Here is a 21304-nt window from a genome sequence, read left to right on the forward strand (position 1 = left end):
AAAAAACCTTGGGAGAAACCAGGCTCAGTTGGGGGCCAGTTCTCCTCTGGCCAGACGAAACCAGCAGTTCAAATCCAGGCTGCAGCAAAGTCACATTGAGCAGAGGACTCAACTGGTTCCTGTGGTCTTGTCCCGGTGGCCGTCTAGGAGACAAGGTCTTTACTGGGGATCTGTCTCTGGGGCTCATCTAGTTGTCCTGGTCTCCGCTGACATTCATGGCTGTCGAGGTCATCTCTAGGTCCTGATCCACCATCTGGGCTGATACGTACTGGATCCGGGTGACTGCAGTGACCATTTGATCTGGATACAGACTGGATCTAGTGGCTACGGTGACCTCGGAATAAGAAAAAAACAAAGGGAATTAGGTAGAACTATGGGGACAAGATCCGTGCCTGCAAGGCAGGGATGTTCAAGTTATAAAATCTAGTGAAGGTAGATGGGGACTACCAGCCGGCGGCCGCACAAATATCACCAATAGAAATCCCGCTAGACCATGCGCAGGAGGAGGCCATTCCTCTGATGGAGTGGGCCCTCACACCTATAGGACACTGCAAGCCCACTGAAGTGTAAGCCAGGGCTATAGCATTGACTAGGCCCTTTAGAGCGGCCTCCGAAGCATACAAACAGCTGATCTGAGTGCTCTAAATGGGCCAGAGTGCTCAACATGCACTCTAAGAGCCCAAACTGGGCAGAGTGCATTAGGACCCTGCTCACATTCTGAAATGGGAAGCGCTAGGAGGGTGATGACTTGCGCTCTGAATGGAGTGGAGAGCACTTTTGGCACATAACAGTGTCTCAGTTTGGGGATAACTCTACAGTCGGTAGGCCCAAACTCAAGACAGGAAGCAATGACTGACATTCCTTGCAGGTCACCCACTCGCTCGACTGACGCTAAAGCCAGAAGGAGGGTGGTCTTAAGTAACAGGGGCCACAAGTTGGCCGATTGGAGTGGCTCAAAGGGAGGACCTCTTAGGGCCTGCCACATATACTTGGAGCGTGGTAGGGGTGCACCCCTTATCCAGCAGCTCTTGTAGAAAGGTTAGCACATAGGACACGTCGCACGATGAAGGGTCCTGGTTGCGTACTGCACACCAGTCAAAGAAAAATGACAATTTAAGGGTGTAAAGACGTCTTGTAGATGGAGCTCTAGCCTCTAAAATAGTATTAGTTACACTCGCAGGGAGCTGCAAAGGCTCCCGTTAAGGGGCCAAACATGAAGGCTCCACAACTCTGGCCGGGGATGCCAAATCATGCCCTTTGCTTGTGAGAGAAGGTCCTTCCTCAGTAGTATCGGTCAAGGGGCTGCCGATAGCAGCTGAATCAACTTGGGGAACCACATCTGATTCCTCCAGAGTGGGGCCACCAAGAGGAGTGCGCATCTGACTTCCCTGACCCAACTGATGGCGGGAGCTACACCGGCTTGAGTTCACTCTAGCCTGGTGTTTGAGCCCCGCTGCTCTTCTGTTTCTTCCTCCTAGGGGAGAGTGGAAACGGGAGAGCAGAGAGGGGAGTACCGCCTTCATTAAAGAAGGCTACCAATGAGCAGAGATGGGCGAGACTCATGCTCTCGCATTGAGAGCACTCCGTACCGGTGAGCGCAGCCTCTGCATGGGTTCCCTGTCCGAGTCACACTTGCAGCGCAACATTTGAAACAACGCCGCTGGAAATTTGCTCAGAAATTTGCTTAAATACACTGGATAGCCACAGGGGAAGGCTTCTGGATTCTTCCGCTGCCAGGGGCTCCTTCTTATGGTGGTGAACTGCAGGCTGAGCTTCTTTCTTCTTCTTCTTCGGCTTCTTGCTTGCAGAGTCAGCGAGGAGATGATCTTCGTCACTGAAGGAGAAACATTCTGACAAACAGGGGAACTGGAGGAAAGGCATACAGCTCTCAGCCAGTTGTGGGCCAGGGCATCTTGATGCTTCGAAAAATAAATTGGGCAGTGAAAGTTGTCTTTTGAGGAGAAGAGGTGCATCTGTTGTGACCATCTTCCTTCTGGAGGTCAGTCCCAATGGGTCGCCTGATTGAAACAGGCGAGGAGTTTTCCAAGGGGCCACAGCTCTGATGCAGCAGTGGGTTACACTGAGATGAAAGCATCCCAGGCGCCAAGCGTGGGACGGGACATGGGCTTTGAGCCAATACTGAAGAGGCCTCATGTGAAGCAGGCCCAGAGGAATTACAGAGGAAGCGGCCAACATGAGTTGCAGAGTCAGCGAGGAGATGATCTTCGTCACTGAAGGAGAAACATTCTGACAAAATGGCACTCTGAGCCGACTTATATAGTTGGCTCCTCCCCTTTTGGTTGGTTGAAGCACCATTGGTTTGTACAGTTACACAAACGTGAACAAATCAGGCTTCAGTATTAGAGTAAACAGGAGTTGCCCCATAAGTGTCAGCGATGCAACGGGAGAGACCGTTCGAAAGGAAACTCTGGCTTTCCATCAGAAACAAATCTGACTTATCTTAACTCTGACATTATGTCTTATCTAAACCTTATTACATTAGTGGATTCTATGTGTTCAAGAGGAAATTAAGACCAAGCCTACTCTCCTAAAATGTGCTGCTCCCAGTACTAGAACGGACATGAGGACATTGGAATTTAGGGTAAGATCTTTAATGGGTTCAAGGATTCCAGACACTAATCACCATCTGATGTACTTTGAGGTTTTAATTTTCTATCAGCCAAAGCCGTAAACCATGAATTAAACAGGAAGGCCAAATCCATTACGACCTCCTCCATCCAGCAATCCCTCATTTCGCTCTGCCTCTCTCTCCCCCCCTCCGACTCTCTTTTGAACATGGCACTGGCTGTACTCTTTCATAGAGAAAGAAGCACTGGTGTAAATAAGTAAAAAACAACAGAACATATTAATTATTTGTCTGTGGCTTACGCTGAACGATAAAGTGTTTCCTATGAAGATATTACCATTCAGATTACAAAACTGATCCTGATAAAGTGCCAGTGTCCTCATACATCTCCAGATGTATTAACATACATCTTTTAAGAATGCAGTACTTAAAATATGTATGTTAATACATCTGGGGTTGTAGGAGGACTGTTTCTGGAGTTGTAGCCGGTTCAGTATTATGGACCAGTCATAACTGGGGGAGAGCAAAGGATTCATCCATGAAGAGAGAGCCAGATTAACACTGTGGGGCAAACTCTGTAAATTACAGGGGAAGCACAGAGACTTCCTGCAGTGGAAGAGATGAACACAGAGGAATACTTAAGTAGAGGCGAACCGACAGGGTGGGATGAAATAAAGGCTATTAAAGAGTCGTGGCTACAGGACATATTCCACAATAATCAGAGTTTAAGACCATGATTGGATTATAAAAATAAATTAACAAGTGTAAGGACAAGGAACAGGAATTCAAACAAGAAATAGATTAAAAGCTGTCATTTTAAATGTGATTAAAGTGTAGATATTAAGACACTTTGATAAGAAATAAAAAAGTGCAGGCAAAAACTATCAATTTAAATGGTTTGTAAACAAGCCCCACAGTGACAAGCACAGAACTCTGTTCCTTTTAATCATTTCAATCCAACCTCAAATGGTCTAAATTGAATGTTTACATGCATCCTAAGCTCCACAATTTGGTGAAAATATCAATTTGTGTAATATGTATTCTTAACATAATCTCTGCACATGCAAAGAGCTGCATTTCATGTTACACTACACTTTGCATCTCATTATAATCAAAATTCTGTATTTATACACTACTGTGCAAAAGTCTTAGGCCATTAGTATTTTAACCAACAAAAATTGTTGAAAGAAAAAATCTTTTGCTGAAGTGTGTCAGTAGGACATATCAGTTTACATTTCAAAACATTTATTTTACCATTAATTGTAGTAATCCTGTTAGATTTTTGTCTGCACAAGGAGTCTGACAGCAGCCAGTGCTCCACAGAGATCTGATCTCACCATCATCCAGTCCGTCTGGGATTACATGTAGAAACAGAAAACAGACAGACTAAATTCAGAAGAACTGTGGCAACGTCTCCAAGACACTTCAAGAATCCTACCTGCAAAGCTACCTGAAAAACTAGTGGACCCAGGACAAAAGTTGTTTTAAGTTTCTTGAAGTATCTTGGAAACGTTGCCACAGTTCTTCTGGATTTAGTCTGTCTCAGTTTTTTCCGTTTCTTCATGTGATCCCAGACGGACTGGATGATGGTGAGATCAGATCTCTGTGTGGAGCACTGGCTGTTGTCAGACTTCTTGTGCATACACAAATCTCACTGCATTATTACAATTAATGGCAAAAGATATGTTTGGAAATGTAAACTGATATTTCATACTGACGCACTACAGCAAAATATAGAAATAACTGACTTAAAAAAAAAAAAGTTGGTGAAAATACTAGTGGCCTAAGACTTTTGCACAGTACTGTATATGTTTTGACAGTTACATCAAAGCCATGCTGAAATGCTGCAGGCCTGTAATACCTTTCTGTAATATCTACCTCATGTCCTTTAAATTATTTGAACTTAGTTTCTAACTACATGCATAGAGTTGTCCTTCACTGTACTGGTTGTGCATACAAGGTACTTTTAACCCTTAAATGCATAAATGTTTCGCCAATCATTATTACATATTTGGGTCTTTAGCGACCCGGACATACAGTGTATATCCAGCATGGATAGATCTCTAACTGCTGCAATAGCAAAAAACTCTCTTGATATTTTAAGAACAATTACAGAAGAATAAAATAAAGCATATTTTGTTACCTTTTCAAACTTAAAAGGGTTCAATTTGAGCAGATAATTTCACCATTGCTGTCATCGTTAGAGCGCACTTCCCCAGTAGGCTACATCCAGCATCTGGCTCTTACTCGCGATCTCAACTATATTCTCAAAACTATCGTTTTCAATGACTTCTTATTCAATATTTTGATTACTGGCAGTTTATTCACCACATCCAGCATCAAATGGCAGTGATATTTATATTTCATTGCGTATAGTAATTGCTCTGCAGTAAAGCCATTCAAACCACTTCAATTTTTGCTGATGATATTCGTTTGTTTTATGCCTGCGGTAATTATGAGTGAAACGTCACGTCATCATTGTGTATAAAACAGTGCCACCTTGAGGAAAAAAGATGCATTGCACATATTGAGTCATCAGATATGTAAATATAGTTGCGCAGGAAAAAATACTTGCACATTTACATACCTCGGGTCTCTAGCGAACCTGTACACTTTTTTACAAAAAATTAATCAGAAAACATGCAGGCATTCTTTTATATATTACAATTTTTTTCTTGTTATATTGTTTATAATTAATAGATTGAGAAATACTAAGAATGTTGATGTCTAACTTTAACAAATGAAGGAGGGAGAGGGTAGAGAATGATGTCCCGGGTCGCTAAAGACCCGATGTGTGCATTTAAGGGTTAAATCTGATCTAAATTCATGAAAGGTTTATATGGAACTCTCTATTTAATGATTTATATAAGATCAGCACCACTTATTTTCAATTGGACTGAGCTAAATCAACATTTACATGAAGGTTTTTCATTCTGGTTGAGCTACAGTATCAGTTGGATTATTAGGCTGCACAAGAGACTGCACAGATAGGAATACACTGCCAATAGTAAATGTAACTTTTTTTTTTCTCATGACAACCTCTAAACCTGTTTCAGCTGTGCTGAGCCATATGGATATCCTTTACCTGTGATGTTTATGTGAACAGTAGTGAAGGCAGCCAGGGGAACAGGAGCCACGTTCTGAGCTCGAACCCTAAGCATGAAGTTGCGTGTTATCTCATAGTCCAAGGGCTCTGCGACAAGTATAGAGGCAGAGCCATCTTCACGATTCGGGGTTAGGTAAAAACGAACAGGCATGTTGCTCTCTGGCACCAATCCATCCTCCAAGTTATAAGTCACCCTCGGGTCGCCCAGCGGAGAGGTGGCCTTGATAGTCTGCAAGGAGGAAATTGTTTAACATTCATTTATACACTACCATTGAAAAGTTTGGGGTCAATATGATTTTAATTGAATTTAAATCAATACAATTATAATTATTTTATACAGCAAGGATCCATTAAATTGATCAAAAGTGATCAGTTTCCTATTGGAAATGTTTACTGACCACCAAATTGGCATATTCAAATTATATTACTATTAAATACATCAATGTAGTGCAATATTACTGTTTTTACTGTATTTTTGATCAAATAAATGCAGCCTTGGTGAGCATGAGCCTTTTTTTTTTTAATCTTGCCAACCCCACATTTTCACATATTTAAAGTACTATATAATATATTATTAAAATAATAATACATTTCATTATTATAATATATATATATATATATGATAAGCAATAAGCAAGACACAAGTTGATCATGTTCAACATCAAAGACTTCTCTTTCTGTCCTAAGAGAATTGAGTCTCTGTCTTTAAATATAACATCTGTGAATCTCTGTTAATGGGGCAACTGTATCACCACTACAGATCAGATTAAATAAGCTCAATTACTTCCTATACCAACAAGAACACAGACACCATTTAACACAAGATCAATTAGAAGGAGAACAGCAAGAGCTATCTCTGTGCAGTTCTCTATTTTTGTCTTCTTATTTATTTTCCTTTTTTTCTGCCCTTTGTTCCTCCTTGCCCTGTTTATTTATGCTGTTCTTCATGAAATGCTCATCTGCATTAATAATGGTCTTAATGGCAATGAATGTATTCCAGGAAATTCTGCAAATGAATGCTTTCAGTGCATTTGTAATCGAATGAAAATGAAAAAAAAAAAAGTCCATAAATTATCCAGTGATTCAGCGATTGGCTGACTTCCTAAATAGTGAATGTAATGAAACAACGTCCTGAAAATTTGAAGCGAAGGATCAGATGATTCATGGCAGGGCTACTGAAATGCTGCTTGAAGTGGGGACTGGAGCTTAGATAATCTTACAGCATCTTACAATTATTTTAAATGGCATGTGTATGTGTGTGCGTGCCTTTGTGCACTTGTGGATTTGTGACAGGCAGTGTGAAGAATCTGTGTGGTCGAGCAGAAAGCACAGACTGTCAGTCGTAACTGCCAGTAGGCTACATGACAGTAAAGTCGACAGTGTCTGGGAACTCAAGCCCCTCAAGGAATACCCAGAACCGTATTGTGGGATTAAAACTTATCCACATCCATCATAGCATTCCTTCAATGCACACATGAAAGACATGGTCATTATTAATGGAGTGCCTCACAGGTGTGCTTCAAAGGCCCAAGTAATAAATCACTTAGCAGAAGCTGTATGTTTGTTTTGGTCCTTCATTCACAGTATATTTAGTATTGGTGAAATCATCATCTTTATGTAAGGAATATCTGTGGAACCACTGACAGTCACTGTTTGTTACCCTGCATGACTCTGATCCTGTTATTAAGTGCAGTAAAAAAGCAGGCAAAAATCTACATAATTCACATATTTGTAGATCTAGTAGTTTATAAGTGTTTAGCGTTAGGTTAAGTGCATACCACAACTGGAGTGTCTCTGACAGTGTTTTCAGGTATGACGACCTCATATGTGTCCTTCTCCCACTGTGGAGGCTGGTTCTTCACGTTAGTGATGGTGACTGCCAGCTCGACTGAACTGCTCTGATTCCCTCCATCTGTAGCGATGATCTGCCTGCTGATGTAGGTCCTCTGGAAACAGTCAAACACAATTATCGAGACGTCAAATACAATTTAAGACTATAATTTTAGGGGTGTGCAGCGAAGCCAGTACTTGTATCTGTATTTGTATCTGTAACAATCACAAAATTATTCGTATCTGTACGGTACCTGTAATTGGATAAAACCGGAAGTAGGCAGAGCTTGAACCAGAACTCCGTACAGTTATATTTGATAAGACTGTTATGTTTATGGTTTTACAGCCTATATTTTTCATAGTTATCACTGAACAAATATGCAGTGTTTAACTAAAATAATATATTTTTTTATGATTATAACATTTATTTATCTTCTAACAGTCGGAGCCGATTTCCTTGTATAGGCAGTGCTTCGAGATGTAGTGCGGTTGTGCTTCAAGCAACGTGAGTTCGAGGAAATGCATGGAAAAAGGCAGCTGCAACACTGCTATTTTATTTGCGCTTATTTCATTCATAAACTCATTCAGCTACTTCACACACTTGTTACTGCGTTGTAATTTTAGAGGTTCATGTAAAACAACATGTTTTCCTTTGGCTCACCGGTTCCTGCGCAGTTTAAAAAAAGTAGCCTATTTCACTTAAGTAATTTGCAGGTCTGGAAAACCTATGGGGGAAAAAGAAGAGAACAAAGTATGGAAAATATTTGTGTTTCGACTATTTGCTCTATTCAGTGTTCTAAAATATAAAATTAATCATTTCTAAAAAAAATAATTTATCATACAAGTAGGAAGATTTCATGACAAACATTTAGTGATCATTTGAACACGACTGAATGAATTCAAGGCGTACATTTTCATTATGCAGAACTCTTTAAACGAGTCTTTTTTTTTACTCCACTAAACAAATGTGCGTGTGCCGCGCAAACCAGCAAAACATATGAAAGCAAACATGTAGGCCTAGAAGAAAATGTATCTGTATTTAAGTTAATTAATTATTAGCCTACTCTTGACAGAGAGCTGGTTTGGTTTTTGAAAGACAGACGCGCAGAGACGGCAACGCGGCTGTTTGATTGGCGATCGCGCTGTGCTTATTCAATCATTGCCTTTTATATATACACAAATAGTAGAACGTGTATAATGTATTATTTTAGGTAATATAAGGCCTACTCTTGCCAAGCTCTGATTTCTGAGAGATGCACGGAGTGGCAACAGCAATGCGGTGTTTGATTTGCGCTCTTTACATTCATAAAGTGTACATTCATTCACTTCACACACTCATTATTGCGTGAATTTAGAGGTTTGTGTAAAATATGGCACTGATCCCCTGGCTCACCTGTGAATCTAGCAAACACCAGACTGTGCTGCAGCCTCAGCCGAATATTTGGGCAGAATTATTCATTATCTGTTATTCGTTTTTGAAGCCATTATCCGTGCCTTTCCGAATAAGGTATTCGGCTTTGGGCACACCCCTAATAATTATTCAAACCGGAGCCCAGGGTGAAATATTTGAATATGAGAAAAGAAGGAAAAAAGTTTTTACAAAAAATTTTAGGGAGGTCAAATTTGGCATATTAGCTTAAGTTATTACAAATATATATTTTTAACAAAATTAACACATTGAAAGAATTTGATAATATTAATGTTTCAAAGAGTGCATAAAACAAAAATGAGATTAATTGCAGTTATTTTATTCTAATTTTTAACAGAATACTAATAAATCTGCATACAAAATGCACATACACAATATCATAAATAACAGTAGTTAATATTTTATTAAATTACTATTTCTATATTACATCTCTCTTTAAAATAGAACACTTACTTTTTACAGTATAAATGTGAAAATAGGCCTACTCCTTTTTAAAAAATTTTTAAGAGGCTGGTCCTCCGCAAAGAATATAATCATATTTGGGGGTTCTTGGCATCAACAAAATTTAAAATCCCGGAACTACAACACCAAGGATGACCTTTAAATGGAACTATGTCAAGTGTATCAACACAACAGATAGATACATAACTGTAATCGTTGTCATCTCACTGCAGGTGTCTGTGCTTATCAGCAAAATCACCGAAGCTGTCTGTGTTCACAGCTTTCAGCTTCGTATCTGCATGTCGAATGATGCGAAATGACAGCTAAACAATTTTCGCCCACCCTCTGTAATCGCACAAAGAACATATACAAATGCTCAAACACGGACACACAAAGCCTCACCATATACACCAGCCACCACAAGACCTCGGTAGTCATAGCAACAGTTTTACAAAGGTCTCTTGTCAAATGTGGTCCGATATCAGTGTCTTTCAAACCTAAACACCTACTCACACACAAACAAACACCCTATCAGTAATCACTATTAATGCTTAAAGAAGTCTTTTGTACTTCTGTGCGAGGTTATTTCTCTCATCAACTTCACAAAAACAAGCAGAATCTGTAAAAGACCTTGTTATCACCAAATCAATCATCTGAGCGGAGTGCTGTGAGAAACAGTTGTGGACCTGCTAAATCATTCACACCGCAGCGTCTTAAAACTTCACACAAGAACTATGCAATATTCATGTTGCAAATGCAATTTTGGATCTGTTTCCACACACCTCGAACTCCTGACCTCTATGAGGGATTAATGATGAATCATTCTGTTGGAAACTATTCCTGAGAAAGTTCAAGTCTGAAACTTGCTTTTTAAAATGCGACGTCTTGACTGCACGGAGCACCCACACATACAGGTGAACTCACGATTTCAACTATCAGGACTCCACACAGTTCAAAATAAGCCCAAATTGGTTGTTTGGAGCAGGACTGACCTGCGAGATTGGCTGATTTACGTAGATCCAGCCAGTGAGTGGATTCACTCGTAGATACTCCGGCTGCTCCTCGGACATGGAGTAAGTGATGGCCGCGTAAGAGCTGTAATCATCATCATGTGCAGCCACTCGCAGAAAACTGGTCCCGATCATGGTGTCCTCACGTAAGAAGTCTGTTAGTAGCAAGACTCTGATTATTGCACTGGAAACACTGTTCTGCTGGTGCATAATTAGACGAAAAGCTTAGATAACTGTCACATCCTCTGATCCTATCTTTGAAATTGGATACTTCGATAAATCTTAACCAAAATAAATTAATTTCAAAATCAGTTTGATATATAGTTCTGTGATGTAGTGGTAGGCATGTGTGAGGAAAATTACTTTCTCCACTAACCAGCTTTATCAGAAAGATCATGCTGTTTGACCAGCTGACAGAAGTTTGTTCAGCAATTGGTTCACCAATTAAAAATAGACTAAGTTTTGTTGTTTATCCTATATGCTCTATGCATGTGTTTACATGCAAATAAAATCCTAAATGAAATCTGTTCATCATATAAAGTGGTCGTATCTTTTCACGAGATTTGGATTAATCTGTTCGATTCATATGGATTCAATTTATGATGCCTTTATAACTTTTTGGATCTTTTAAGTTTAGTGGCTGTGTTTATGCAACTAGGCCCAGATACTGTATGATAAATCCCTCAAGCACCATATGGAAAATCATAAAAAGCATCTATTCTGCATAAGCTTCATGGATGTCATGAACATGTAAGACATGTTTTAGTTTTACACTCTTCAGCTGCAAAGTGTTGCGAGACAACTGTTCAGATTGGTTGTGTTTTATGATTGACTGTTGCATCTTGCATCATTTTAATGTGTGATGTGGACAGACAAATTGGTTGTTGTTGAAATCTTCCAGCATAGCACCTGGTTAGGAAACTTTGTAAAGCAGCTTAAAACAGCATGGATATTTAGCAACACTTAGTGCCTATACTTCTTAGCAATGTACAACCCAACAGGTATGAAACATGAAAGAAGTTAAAAAGAAGGTGATCATTGCTCACATTCGTAGCGCAGGTTCTCAAATTTGGGGCTGTTGTCATTCTCGTCGAGGATAAGAATGTTGAGCTGGCAGATGCCTATGAGGGGGTCCTCCGCTTGGTCCGTGGCCGTCACTGTTACTGCATACTCTCTCTGCCTCTCCCGATCAAACGTCATAGCAGTTACGATAACACCTGAAAAAGTACCTCTGTTACCACTGAGCTTCTGTTCACTGATAGTTAAGTTAAACTCTGCGAAATGACGTTAAAAATGTTTATGCTTCACTTACATAGCCTTCCTTATATGGTATCAGCCCATATATGGGTTCATTTGTGTGCAGGGTAAACATTTGAATTTGAGTATGTTAAATTTAGGCGAAAATACCAAAAAACGCCCCGAGCTTTTAAGCAACATTCACCAGATTCTAATACATATAAATTCACAGTACAACAGATAATATAATTTTGTTGTAACCCACAGTAAGGTTACATCCCTATTTAATCTTGTATAAAAAGGAATGAAATTATCTTTTGAAACCACACAAACAACATTATTTAGATGCACAGCAGATTTGTGCGAAATATTCCTTAATTTTTGTTCAGTGTCAAATCTCTCTATCAACTTTCTCTCCATTCCTATTTTCTCTCTTTATTCTCCTCTATAAAAGACACACTGATTGATGTCCAATGAACAGTTACATTTCATAAAGCATTCCATTTCTTTAAAAAGAGGGCTTGAGACAACACATTTAAATGCTGTCTTTTCTCTCTCTTTGAGAGTTGGCACATTTTGAAAGGCTATGATTAAAGTGAATTAAACTCAAGTTTGAATTCGTGAAAATACTTCAAGGCTTACATTTCATTGCGAGAGAGAGAGAGAGAGAGAGAGAGAGAGAGAGAGTCAACAGTGACTGCATGACATTATAAGAAAGTGCTTAATGAGACATTAAAAAGGTTGTGTTAGATAAACGTTCTGTTTCAAATCCTGTGACTGTTATCTCAACGACATCTGATTATTTTGAAAAAAAAAAAAAAATGGAGACATTTACTTTTATGCTCTCAGTACAGTAATTGAGTATACGTTGAACCAGGAATAAGCTCATTGAAAATGTGCACTTGAATCGTTACCTGTTTCTGGATCAATGCTGAAGGCAGGAACAGTGCTGTCTTTATGCATAAAACCATATGTGACTTTTCCATTGGCTCCTTCATCAGCATCATCTGCATGGACCTGCAGCACAAATGTTCCCGCTGGCTTATTTTCCAGAACTGATGCCTTGTCTTTATACTCAGCACACTGTAAGAGGGAAAAACAGAGAAGGAAAAGGAAGATGTATAGTAAACCAAACATTCTTATAAGGGTCTTTACACTTGTATTAGGATCTGTCTTGGGTGATCAGATCACAAGTGGTCAGCTGAAACACATTATTGTTTACACCTGCTAATATTGGTCTCCAATGCAACTTTAATCAAAGCTTGTGAACAGGATCTCTGAGGGCCACTGTTTACAAAACACAACAAAACTGAATAAAAGCAGGAAAAATGTTTTAAACATTCAATTTAATGGTAAATTACTTTTAAAGCAGCACATAATGTAGCACCAAACAAAAAACAAAAACAAAACAGCTGCATTTACCACTAGTGATTGGATCACTCAAAAACAAAACAAAACACAAAACCAAATAAAAGCAAAACTTTATTGATTGATTTATTAAATGAATGAACATAATTTCACTGATTAGACTATCTGTGCAAGACATAAGTGTGCTAATGACAAAAAAATGCCAAGGAGCTGATACTGTAAGGGCAGCAGAAGTGAACCATTACTAAAAAGCAAGTAATTTAAAGTAAAGAATTGGAGCGATTGAAAGATAGAAATAGAGATGAATAAGAAAAGCAGTAAACACTGTGGACTGGACGCACACTGACGGTACAAAGAATGTTTGAGGAGGCGTATTAATCCTTATCTCTTTGGTTCTGTTGAGATTCATCTCTGTTTTATAATTGAAGTCCCCTTGAATCAATTCCATCCCACTGAATCTGTGGAGACGTCTGGAATAAGCCTGGATAATTCAGCCATGCTCCCCCACCCACACACATTCTTCATCCTTGCACGTGTGCGTAATCACACAAAAAAAAAAAGAAAGAAAGCACTGCCTCCCCTTCATCATTAGTTTGCTCAGCTTAAGATAGCTGAGGTTAGTTGAGACTCTGGGAAAACAAATACAGTATATAAATCCCTTTAAAATACATGGTGACAATTCCCAAATCGGTTCACCAACTTCCCCTTTGATGGCCACATCTGACACCTAATTAATAACAAGAGACCCAGTCCTTTCTGTGATGGTCTCTTTCATCCTGCAGCTAGCTAAAAGCGGCCGCAAACTCTGTGTTGTTCAATCAGTCAGGTGAATGCGAAATCCCATAAGGTTGGAAGTGCAAACATCAAGCATGGTACCCCTTGTTAAGTCCATCTCACAGACCTCCAGAAACCTGGCAGTAAAACACACATGCCGTGGGCCTACAAGTAAGAGAACTTCTCAGTGGAGATCCATGTTCACATATCCACGGGAACGGTTTGGTATTCCAGAACACAGATATGATAGGGGGAATGGGACAAGGTTCAGGTGGGAGCTTTATAAAAAAACAACAAAAAACTTTACTTCTTAGTAACAACCCCTTTTTCTCACTTAAAAAGGGTGGATGAAGGTATTCTAGGAAGCTAGAGTGGCAGGAAAAACATAAATAGAAAGCGTGCAAAGAATAGAATGAGTGCAAAAACAGAATGGGGTTAAAATATCTAAAGATTATCAGTGGCATGAATGCTTTATTTATTTTATTTTGAGAAGTCTGGCTCTGAGGTCTTTCAGCGGAGCAAGACCTGCCACTTTGGCTTCCCCGTGCTGGCTGAAAAACTAAAGAGATGTCTTGCATCTCAGTGGATGCTAATTTGCTTCACACCCTGCCAAGAGAAACTCAAACAAAATACTCCACAGACCTGAAAAGAAGTTTTTAAGTACTAAACATCGGCCCACGGCCAAGCATCTCCTCACCTCACCATGCAGCCTGGGGAGATTAAGACCCTCCAAATATCTTCAGTGTTGCACTCAACCCATATTTACTGGAGACATCAGGAAGCAAGCAGACCCATAATGATTCAGCACATATTTCAAACACTTAATTAAAAAGACTACAGCTGATCAAGCAGCAGCCCAGGTTGCTTTGCTAATAATATCTCATGAGAAAAAAAAGTGTGAGAGAGGATAAATTAGACAAAATACAGAGCAAGAATATATGAGAGAATAAGGGAAGACAAATGCTCTGTTCCAAAACCTTTAGACCTAGAGAAACAGCATTCGAAGTCATCATAGGTGGCCGCTGATGTAAAGGTTGTTCAAAAGGAAGGCAGTTATTTTGCATTCTAAGGCACCTAATAAAAGAATATACATAGGCCAAACATGAAATTATTATATTTGAATATGTAGTTATAAGTCTGAATATATACAGTGTATAAAGTTATTCAGGAATTAGATATATATATTCAGGATTTACTTTTACATATTCATGATTTATAAATGTAAATCTGAATATACACACCTTATCTTCCGAAGAAAATAATAAATTGCACCTGCCTATAAATCGCAGTCAAAATTACATTGTTAAGAGAAAATATTTTGTATATAAACATTCAACTTATCTGCATTTATTTTATAACATTCAGAAATAACATAAAATGATGGTAAATAAAGCAACCACCAACACCATAAATTATATATATATATATATATATATATATATATATACTGTGCTTCAGAATACAATTAATTTATGAAATATGCTTAAACAACTGCCCTTCTACTCATGTTAGGATAAGTTAAAATAGGACTAAGCAGTGACCTTGAAATGTAGGAAATTGTAGGCTGTTCTCTAATTTTGATCTCCACTGTTCATTTGTGACCCGTGCTGGTAAAATGAGCCACAATGAGCAAATTTTCAAAAATGTGTTATTGTTATTTTCATACTCTCTGTTAAAAAAACCTTCAAATGATACCTGATTGTTTGGAATCGGACAAAAAAAAAAAAAAAGACTGAGCTACACCAAGGGACAGTTGCATAAACTTACAATATTAAGACTGTGTCTTAAGAACTAGTTTGACTGACTAGCACTTAACCAAGTGGTAATCAGTCTCACTTTTCAGATTCAAATTAGACCAATATACCATTTTATGTAACTGAAATTAAAAAAGTTATGACTCGTCTTGAAGAAAAAAAAAAATGGTATGACTAACTTTTAAGACTAGTCTAAGTAGTTTATGCAAGTGGCCAGTGTTTGAAGTCAATAGAGTCAGCAAAGTCAATTTTGAGAAAAATCTAGTTAAAGTTTTCTGCAGGTTCCAAAACAAAATCACCTAACAACCATACCTTAAAATCTCTGGTAATACTGTACCACCAAATTTCACACACCAAGTCAAAACCCAAATCTATAGGAAAAATGTATGTTTAACTTTATTTTTTCCATGATACCACAATGCCCAGTACATGATGTTTTGTCCCATCACAGAAGATATTACGACTAGAGGTGTGTATCTTCACTTGGCTCACAATTCGATTCGATTACGATTCAGGCGGTAACCATCCGATTATTAAACTATTCTCGATGCATCACGATGCATCTTTTCCTGCAATTCTTTTATTAATAATATTTACTGTATTTATCATGAGAGTTATTTTTGTTATTTTATCTTTGCTATTAAAAACAAGAACAAAGACACAAATAAACAGAATCGTTCAAGTAAGAAAAACAAATAATCAAATGTAAAAATTACTACATAGTCTTTATTGTATTCATTACAAATAAAGTAGTTAAATCAAGAGCACTGAGTGATTCCTTCTTTTCTTTTATTGTTTGAATAACATTAATGAGACAGACCGTCTATAGGATATATTAAGACCTACGTAATGCACAAAGCTAATATAATGTTACATATCAGATGTTTTTCCTCAACATTTAAGCAAACGTTCAGTTAAGACATAACAGATTGTTTGCGCAAAGACTCACCGAGACAGATATTTTGAAATATTGTAATTCTGTGTATTGGGACCGCACGCTGTCTGAGAGGCATCTTTGTCAGTCAGCGCAAGATTATTTTCGTGGCTTATCGCTCTTAATAACTCTTTTAACATCAATCAACTCCCGCACTTTATATTCTCATTCCTGCATGCTACTTTCAAAATCGAAACCAAAACGTCAGACGCAAGTGCTTTGCTTCTGATGGACAAATGCAGCTTTCTAAAACAAAGAAGGCAGACCTCTCAGAAAACGTACAAATAAAGACTTTATATGTTTAAATAAAAAAGATTTTAAAAGTTTCATTACTAAGTGAAGCATTATATACGATGTCTGTTTCTTTACAGTGTAATTACCTATTTTCTTTAACTCTCACATTAGCTTTGTTCCAAAACATCTACTACTTATATATATATATTATAAAAGTAGTAGATGTTTTGGAACAGAGCTAATATGAGAGTTAAAGAAAATAGATAATTACACTGTAAATAAACAGATATGCATAGAGATAGATTGATTTTTAATATACACAGTACCTTTTCAAACAGAGGTTTGTTGTTGTTCACATCGTCTACTCCTACAATGACCTGGGCAATGGCGGAGAGTGACTGCGGCCCACCGGAGGCGTTATCATCTGTTGCCGTTACGTTCAGGATGTACTTTAGTCCCTGAAGTCTAGGAGATGGACTGGAGCGGAGACGGATCAATCCTGTGTGGGGTGACAGGCAAACATGTATAGCAACATTTAATTGGCCATTACCCTCATCTAAATCCCACTCAAACTCCATTCAACCTCAGCGCCTTCTTTGAATTAGCAACTGATTCCTCGTTAGTTCAACATAGTTTTAACGCAATCACAACTGAATAGATAAAACGTGCTCCGGGTGTCTGAGCTGCATTCTTTGAGTACACTGCATTAGACAAACTCTTATTTCATACATGAAGGTTTGTAAATGACATAGGACTTGATGAATACTGTACATATGGAGCCACGAAGACTAATCTCTCAGTGCTCATTCATAATACAGAGAGGGTATTTCTGACCTTTAAGGCAATGATGAGTATATTTGCCATTCCTGAGGTTTGTACTATGCAAAATCCTTTATATATTGTATGTTTTTATGGATGAATGTATGTGTTGTTGCAAATGTGCCAGGGATATCATTATGCTTCATACATTGTGTCTTATCTGCAGAGACAGCCAGAGTCAGCTCCTACGTGACCCTCCGCGGTACACCATGCAGCGCCATCTCTTTCAGGAGAGCGCATTAGACTCTGCTGCATTCAGCTCTGCATTCATAATCTGAAGAGCTAGATGACTGCTATCTCCAGCTAGCAGCAAAGGGACATTATATAAACCAGCACATCAGCTGACACAGACTTGGCAGTAGGGAAATCATATGTACCCTAGTTTCTTGAATTGATTCTAATGCATAATGCTAGTCCTTTTGTGGCACAACTCAGGGGAAAAAGAACATGTAATCAATTCTAATTCAATCTGAACACCCCTAGCCGCACTAGCTCCCCATCCAAATGTTAGTGGGGGCGAGGGAAATCATATGTACCCTAGTTTCTTGAATTGATTCTAATGCATAATACTAGTCCTTTTGTGGCACAACTCAGGGGAAAAAGAACATGTAATCAATTCCTTGTTTGAACACATTAGCCAGTCTGAAATATAATTTTATGAATGCTAGCATCAACCACTGATATAGCAAAAAATAATGTTTAAACAGTGTTAATCTCATCAACAAAATTACTGGGAGTTAATTTAGGTGAATTGATTAAATAACTCACCTAAATGCGGCCTAAATTAGCAATTTTTTTTTTTTTTGGTCTGCATTTATCATTTATTTGGGAAAAACTGCAAAAAAAAAAGAGCTAGATGACTGCTATCTCCAGCTAGCAGCAAAGGGACATTATATAAACCAGCACATCAGCTGACACAGACTTGGCAGGAGGGAAATCATATGTACCCTAGTTTCTTGAATTGATTCTAATGCATAATACTAGTCCTTTTGTGGCACAACTCAGGGGAAAAAGAACATGTAATCAATTCTAATTCAATCTGAACACCCCTAGCCGCACTAGCTCCCCATCCAAATGTTAGTGGGGGCTGAAATGAGTGTGTGTGTTTGGATTTTGTGCCCTGAGGAGGCTTGTCACAGGTTCTAGCTCTATTCTCTCGACAGTTGTATCAACTGCAGGCTATGGGAGCCACAGGCTAATCTGTTGAGACTCCAGTAAAGTTTTTTCAAAACTAACTTTTTAAACCATACAGAGGCATTGCTATGGGATGCACCACCGCCAATGATTTTAAACGGAGATATACGCAGAATTACATAAAGAGCTTGAGCCGGGGTTATAAATATTGACAAACTGGCAGCTCAAGCTACAGAAATTTCAGTAATGATCCGCATGTGATTTATATGTCCTTGAGCTGGAAGTGTCTATTATGATTAGTATGTAGTACACTGGTGGAGTCTAGAACAGGACACAGACGGAAGAGGCAGCCAGGACATATCAGTGCACATCAAAGATAGAGAAGAAGTTTCTCCAGGGCTTTGACAACCAAATGTCTCCATACATGAGGGTGAGGGGCATGCCACTGGCCCTCTCTTTACGACAGTTTACATCACTGTCATGCCTGCTGTGAGCTACAGCAAACCAAATACCCTAATATAAAAATAAATATGGACATACTGTATATATATATATATATATATATATATGTGTGTGTGTGTGTGTGTGTTTGCACTAACAAAAAACATCAACAAAACACAAAAAATAGCCCAAAATATATCAAATTATCAAATGTAATTTTTGTTTGAAGACCGTAACCGAATTTATTTGGTCAAAACTGCAAAAAAAAAAAACACTAATATTTTGAAATATTACTGCAATTTAAATTAAGTTTTCTGTAAAACGTAGGGTGACCAGACGTCCCGTATTTCAGCTCTATTTTTAGTTGTTGTTTTTTTTGTTTGTTTTTATTTTACTTGTTTTTAAAAAATCATGTTTTGTCCCGTATTTCCACATTTCTTTATGACTGGGTGATCAGAGCAAGTAGTAGAAGTGTTCTGTCACGCGAGAACAGCCTAATCAAAGGTAACTAAGCTTGTCGTTGGACAAAATTACCATCCAATCACAATTCGTTATCGATTAACTTGCAGTTAGTGAAGGCGGGATAAATAGGTGGAATCACTCGCTCTCTCGGCTGCACGCCCGCGCGATCCCAGTTCTGCCTGCTCCTTAATTGTTAAATACACACACAGCTGTCAAAATCTCCATCATGTGGAGTATCTCACATAATACAGTCGTTTATGGCTTAAATGAACATAAACAGGTGGGTGAAAACCGGATATATGTGTCAGTATATTACATTCATTCGGTCTTAAATGGACAGCAGCCTAATTAAATACCTGTCTGTCTCATTAATGTTAATCATATATATATATATATATACAGTGGTGTAGTGGAGGGTATACGCAGGTATACGGGGTATACCCACTCAGAGTAGCAGTAGTTTGAATTTAATTTAAATGTGTTATATGTTCATACGTTTTATAGACAACAAAGTTTTTCTTCAAATGTGACACATGCAGAGTTATTTTATTGCTTTGAAAAATATAGCGCAAAACATATGTTTTATATGTTTTTAATATATTTATATTTTTATAATATATTTTCAAAATACCCCCACCTCCCAAAAAAATAAAATAAATAAATACATACATACATACATACATACATACATACATGCATGCATTCATAAAATTAAAAAAGGCCAAAAATATATTTGTAAACATATTTTAGCAAATATATTTTTGGCCATTTTTTTGTGTATATTTTGAAATGCTGTATGGGTTGTTACCAGTGGTGTAGTGGAGGGTATACACAGGTATACGGCATATACCCACTTCTTTATCAGTCGGCTTTGCATATACCCACTTCTAAATCCCCTCTGATGTGCATCATTCATTAGTGTCCTGCATTAGCCAAAATCATGACAGTCCACCATGACTAGCTAATCAAATCACATGTAAATAAATGCCAATATTCCCTAAACATACCCAGTAAAGACCAGTACAGTCAGGATGTGCCGACTTCCCTTTAAATTTGATTGATATTTATGCCCGCGCCCGCCTCTCATCTCGACAAATCACGTGAATGCAAGCGGAGTCGGTCTGGGGCGTGAGTGCATGTCAGGGGAGATCAGGGGTGATAAAATAATATTTAATTATTGACTACTAATTTGAATCAGTACATTATAATGAAAACAATACTTTAAAAAGGAAAAGAAGCATGTTTTTACGATTTTTTTTCATAATGATCCTTACTCCAGTAAGTCAAGTAGCAGAAGTTACAGAAAGTGAAAATGTGCAAATACTATTGGCCCATTTTAGGGTGAACTAAATATGCAAGACTAGTCTTAACTCTTACATGTCACTGTTTACAACACAGGCTGTTCATCCTTTGCTGGGCCGCTTAAAAAAAAATGGGGGCATAAATTAAGAGTATTCCCACTTCTCCAGGCACCATTACACCACTGGGCCTCTGGATATCTTAAGGCACCCCTGGCCATCAAAGCACCGCGAGAGCAAAACAAGACCAGCCGCCGAGGAAACGCCTGCAACAAAATAGCTTGTCTACTAGAGGTTCTGATGAAATGTTAATTGTTGCAGTCTATATAATTTTTTACATTTTAATTATTTATTGCAAAATCTGCACCTTTTGTGGCTAATATTCATTTCATAATGATCCTTACTCCAGTAAGTCAAGTAGCAGAAGTTACAGAAAGTGAAAATGTG

The 21304-nt window shown here is 38.3% G+C and overlaps 1 protein-coding gene across 1 annotated transcript in view; it reads right to left on the reverse strand.

The window, feature by feature from the left end:
- LOC107680491 (neural-cadherin-like) overlaps nucleotides 1–21304 on the reverse strand; it is a 188152-nt gene that overhangs the window by 98869 nt on the left and 67979 nt on the right. The window contains exons 7-12 of the mRNA XM_016476377.1: nucleotides 17030–17202; nucleotides 12554–12722; nucleotides 11450–11620; nucleotides 10386–10558; nucleotides 7472–7639; nucleotides 5673–5922 (exon numbers count right to left, since the gene is read on the reverse strand). Coding sequence (XP_016331863.1) covers nucleotides 5673–5922; nucleotides 7472–7639; nucleotides 10386–10558; nucleotides 11450–11620; nucleotides 12554–12722; nucleotides 17030–17202 — 1104 coding nt within the window. The remainder of the gene's footprint in view (nucleotides 1–5672; nucleotides 5923–7471; nucleotides 7640–10385; nucleotides 10559–11449; nucleotides 11621–12553; nucleotides 12723–17029; nucleotides 17203–21304) is intronic.

This window comes from Sinocyclocheilus anshuiensis, unplaced genomic scaffold (assembly GCF_001515605.1).
Source record: "Sinocyclocheilus anshuiensis isolate Anshui unplaced genomic scaffold, SAMN03320099.WGS_v1.1 scaffold1496, whole genome shotgun sequence".
NCBI lineage: Eukaryota > Metazoa > Chordata > Actinopteri > Cypriniformes > Cyprinidae > Sinocyclocheilus > Sinocyclocheilus anshuiensis.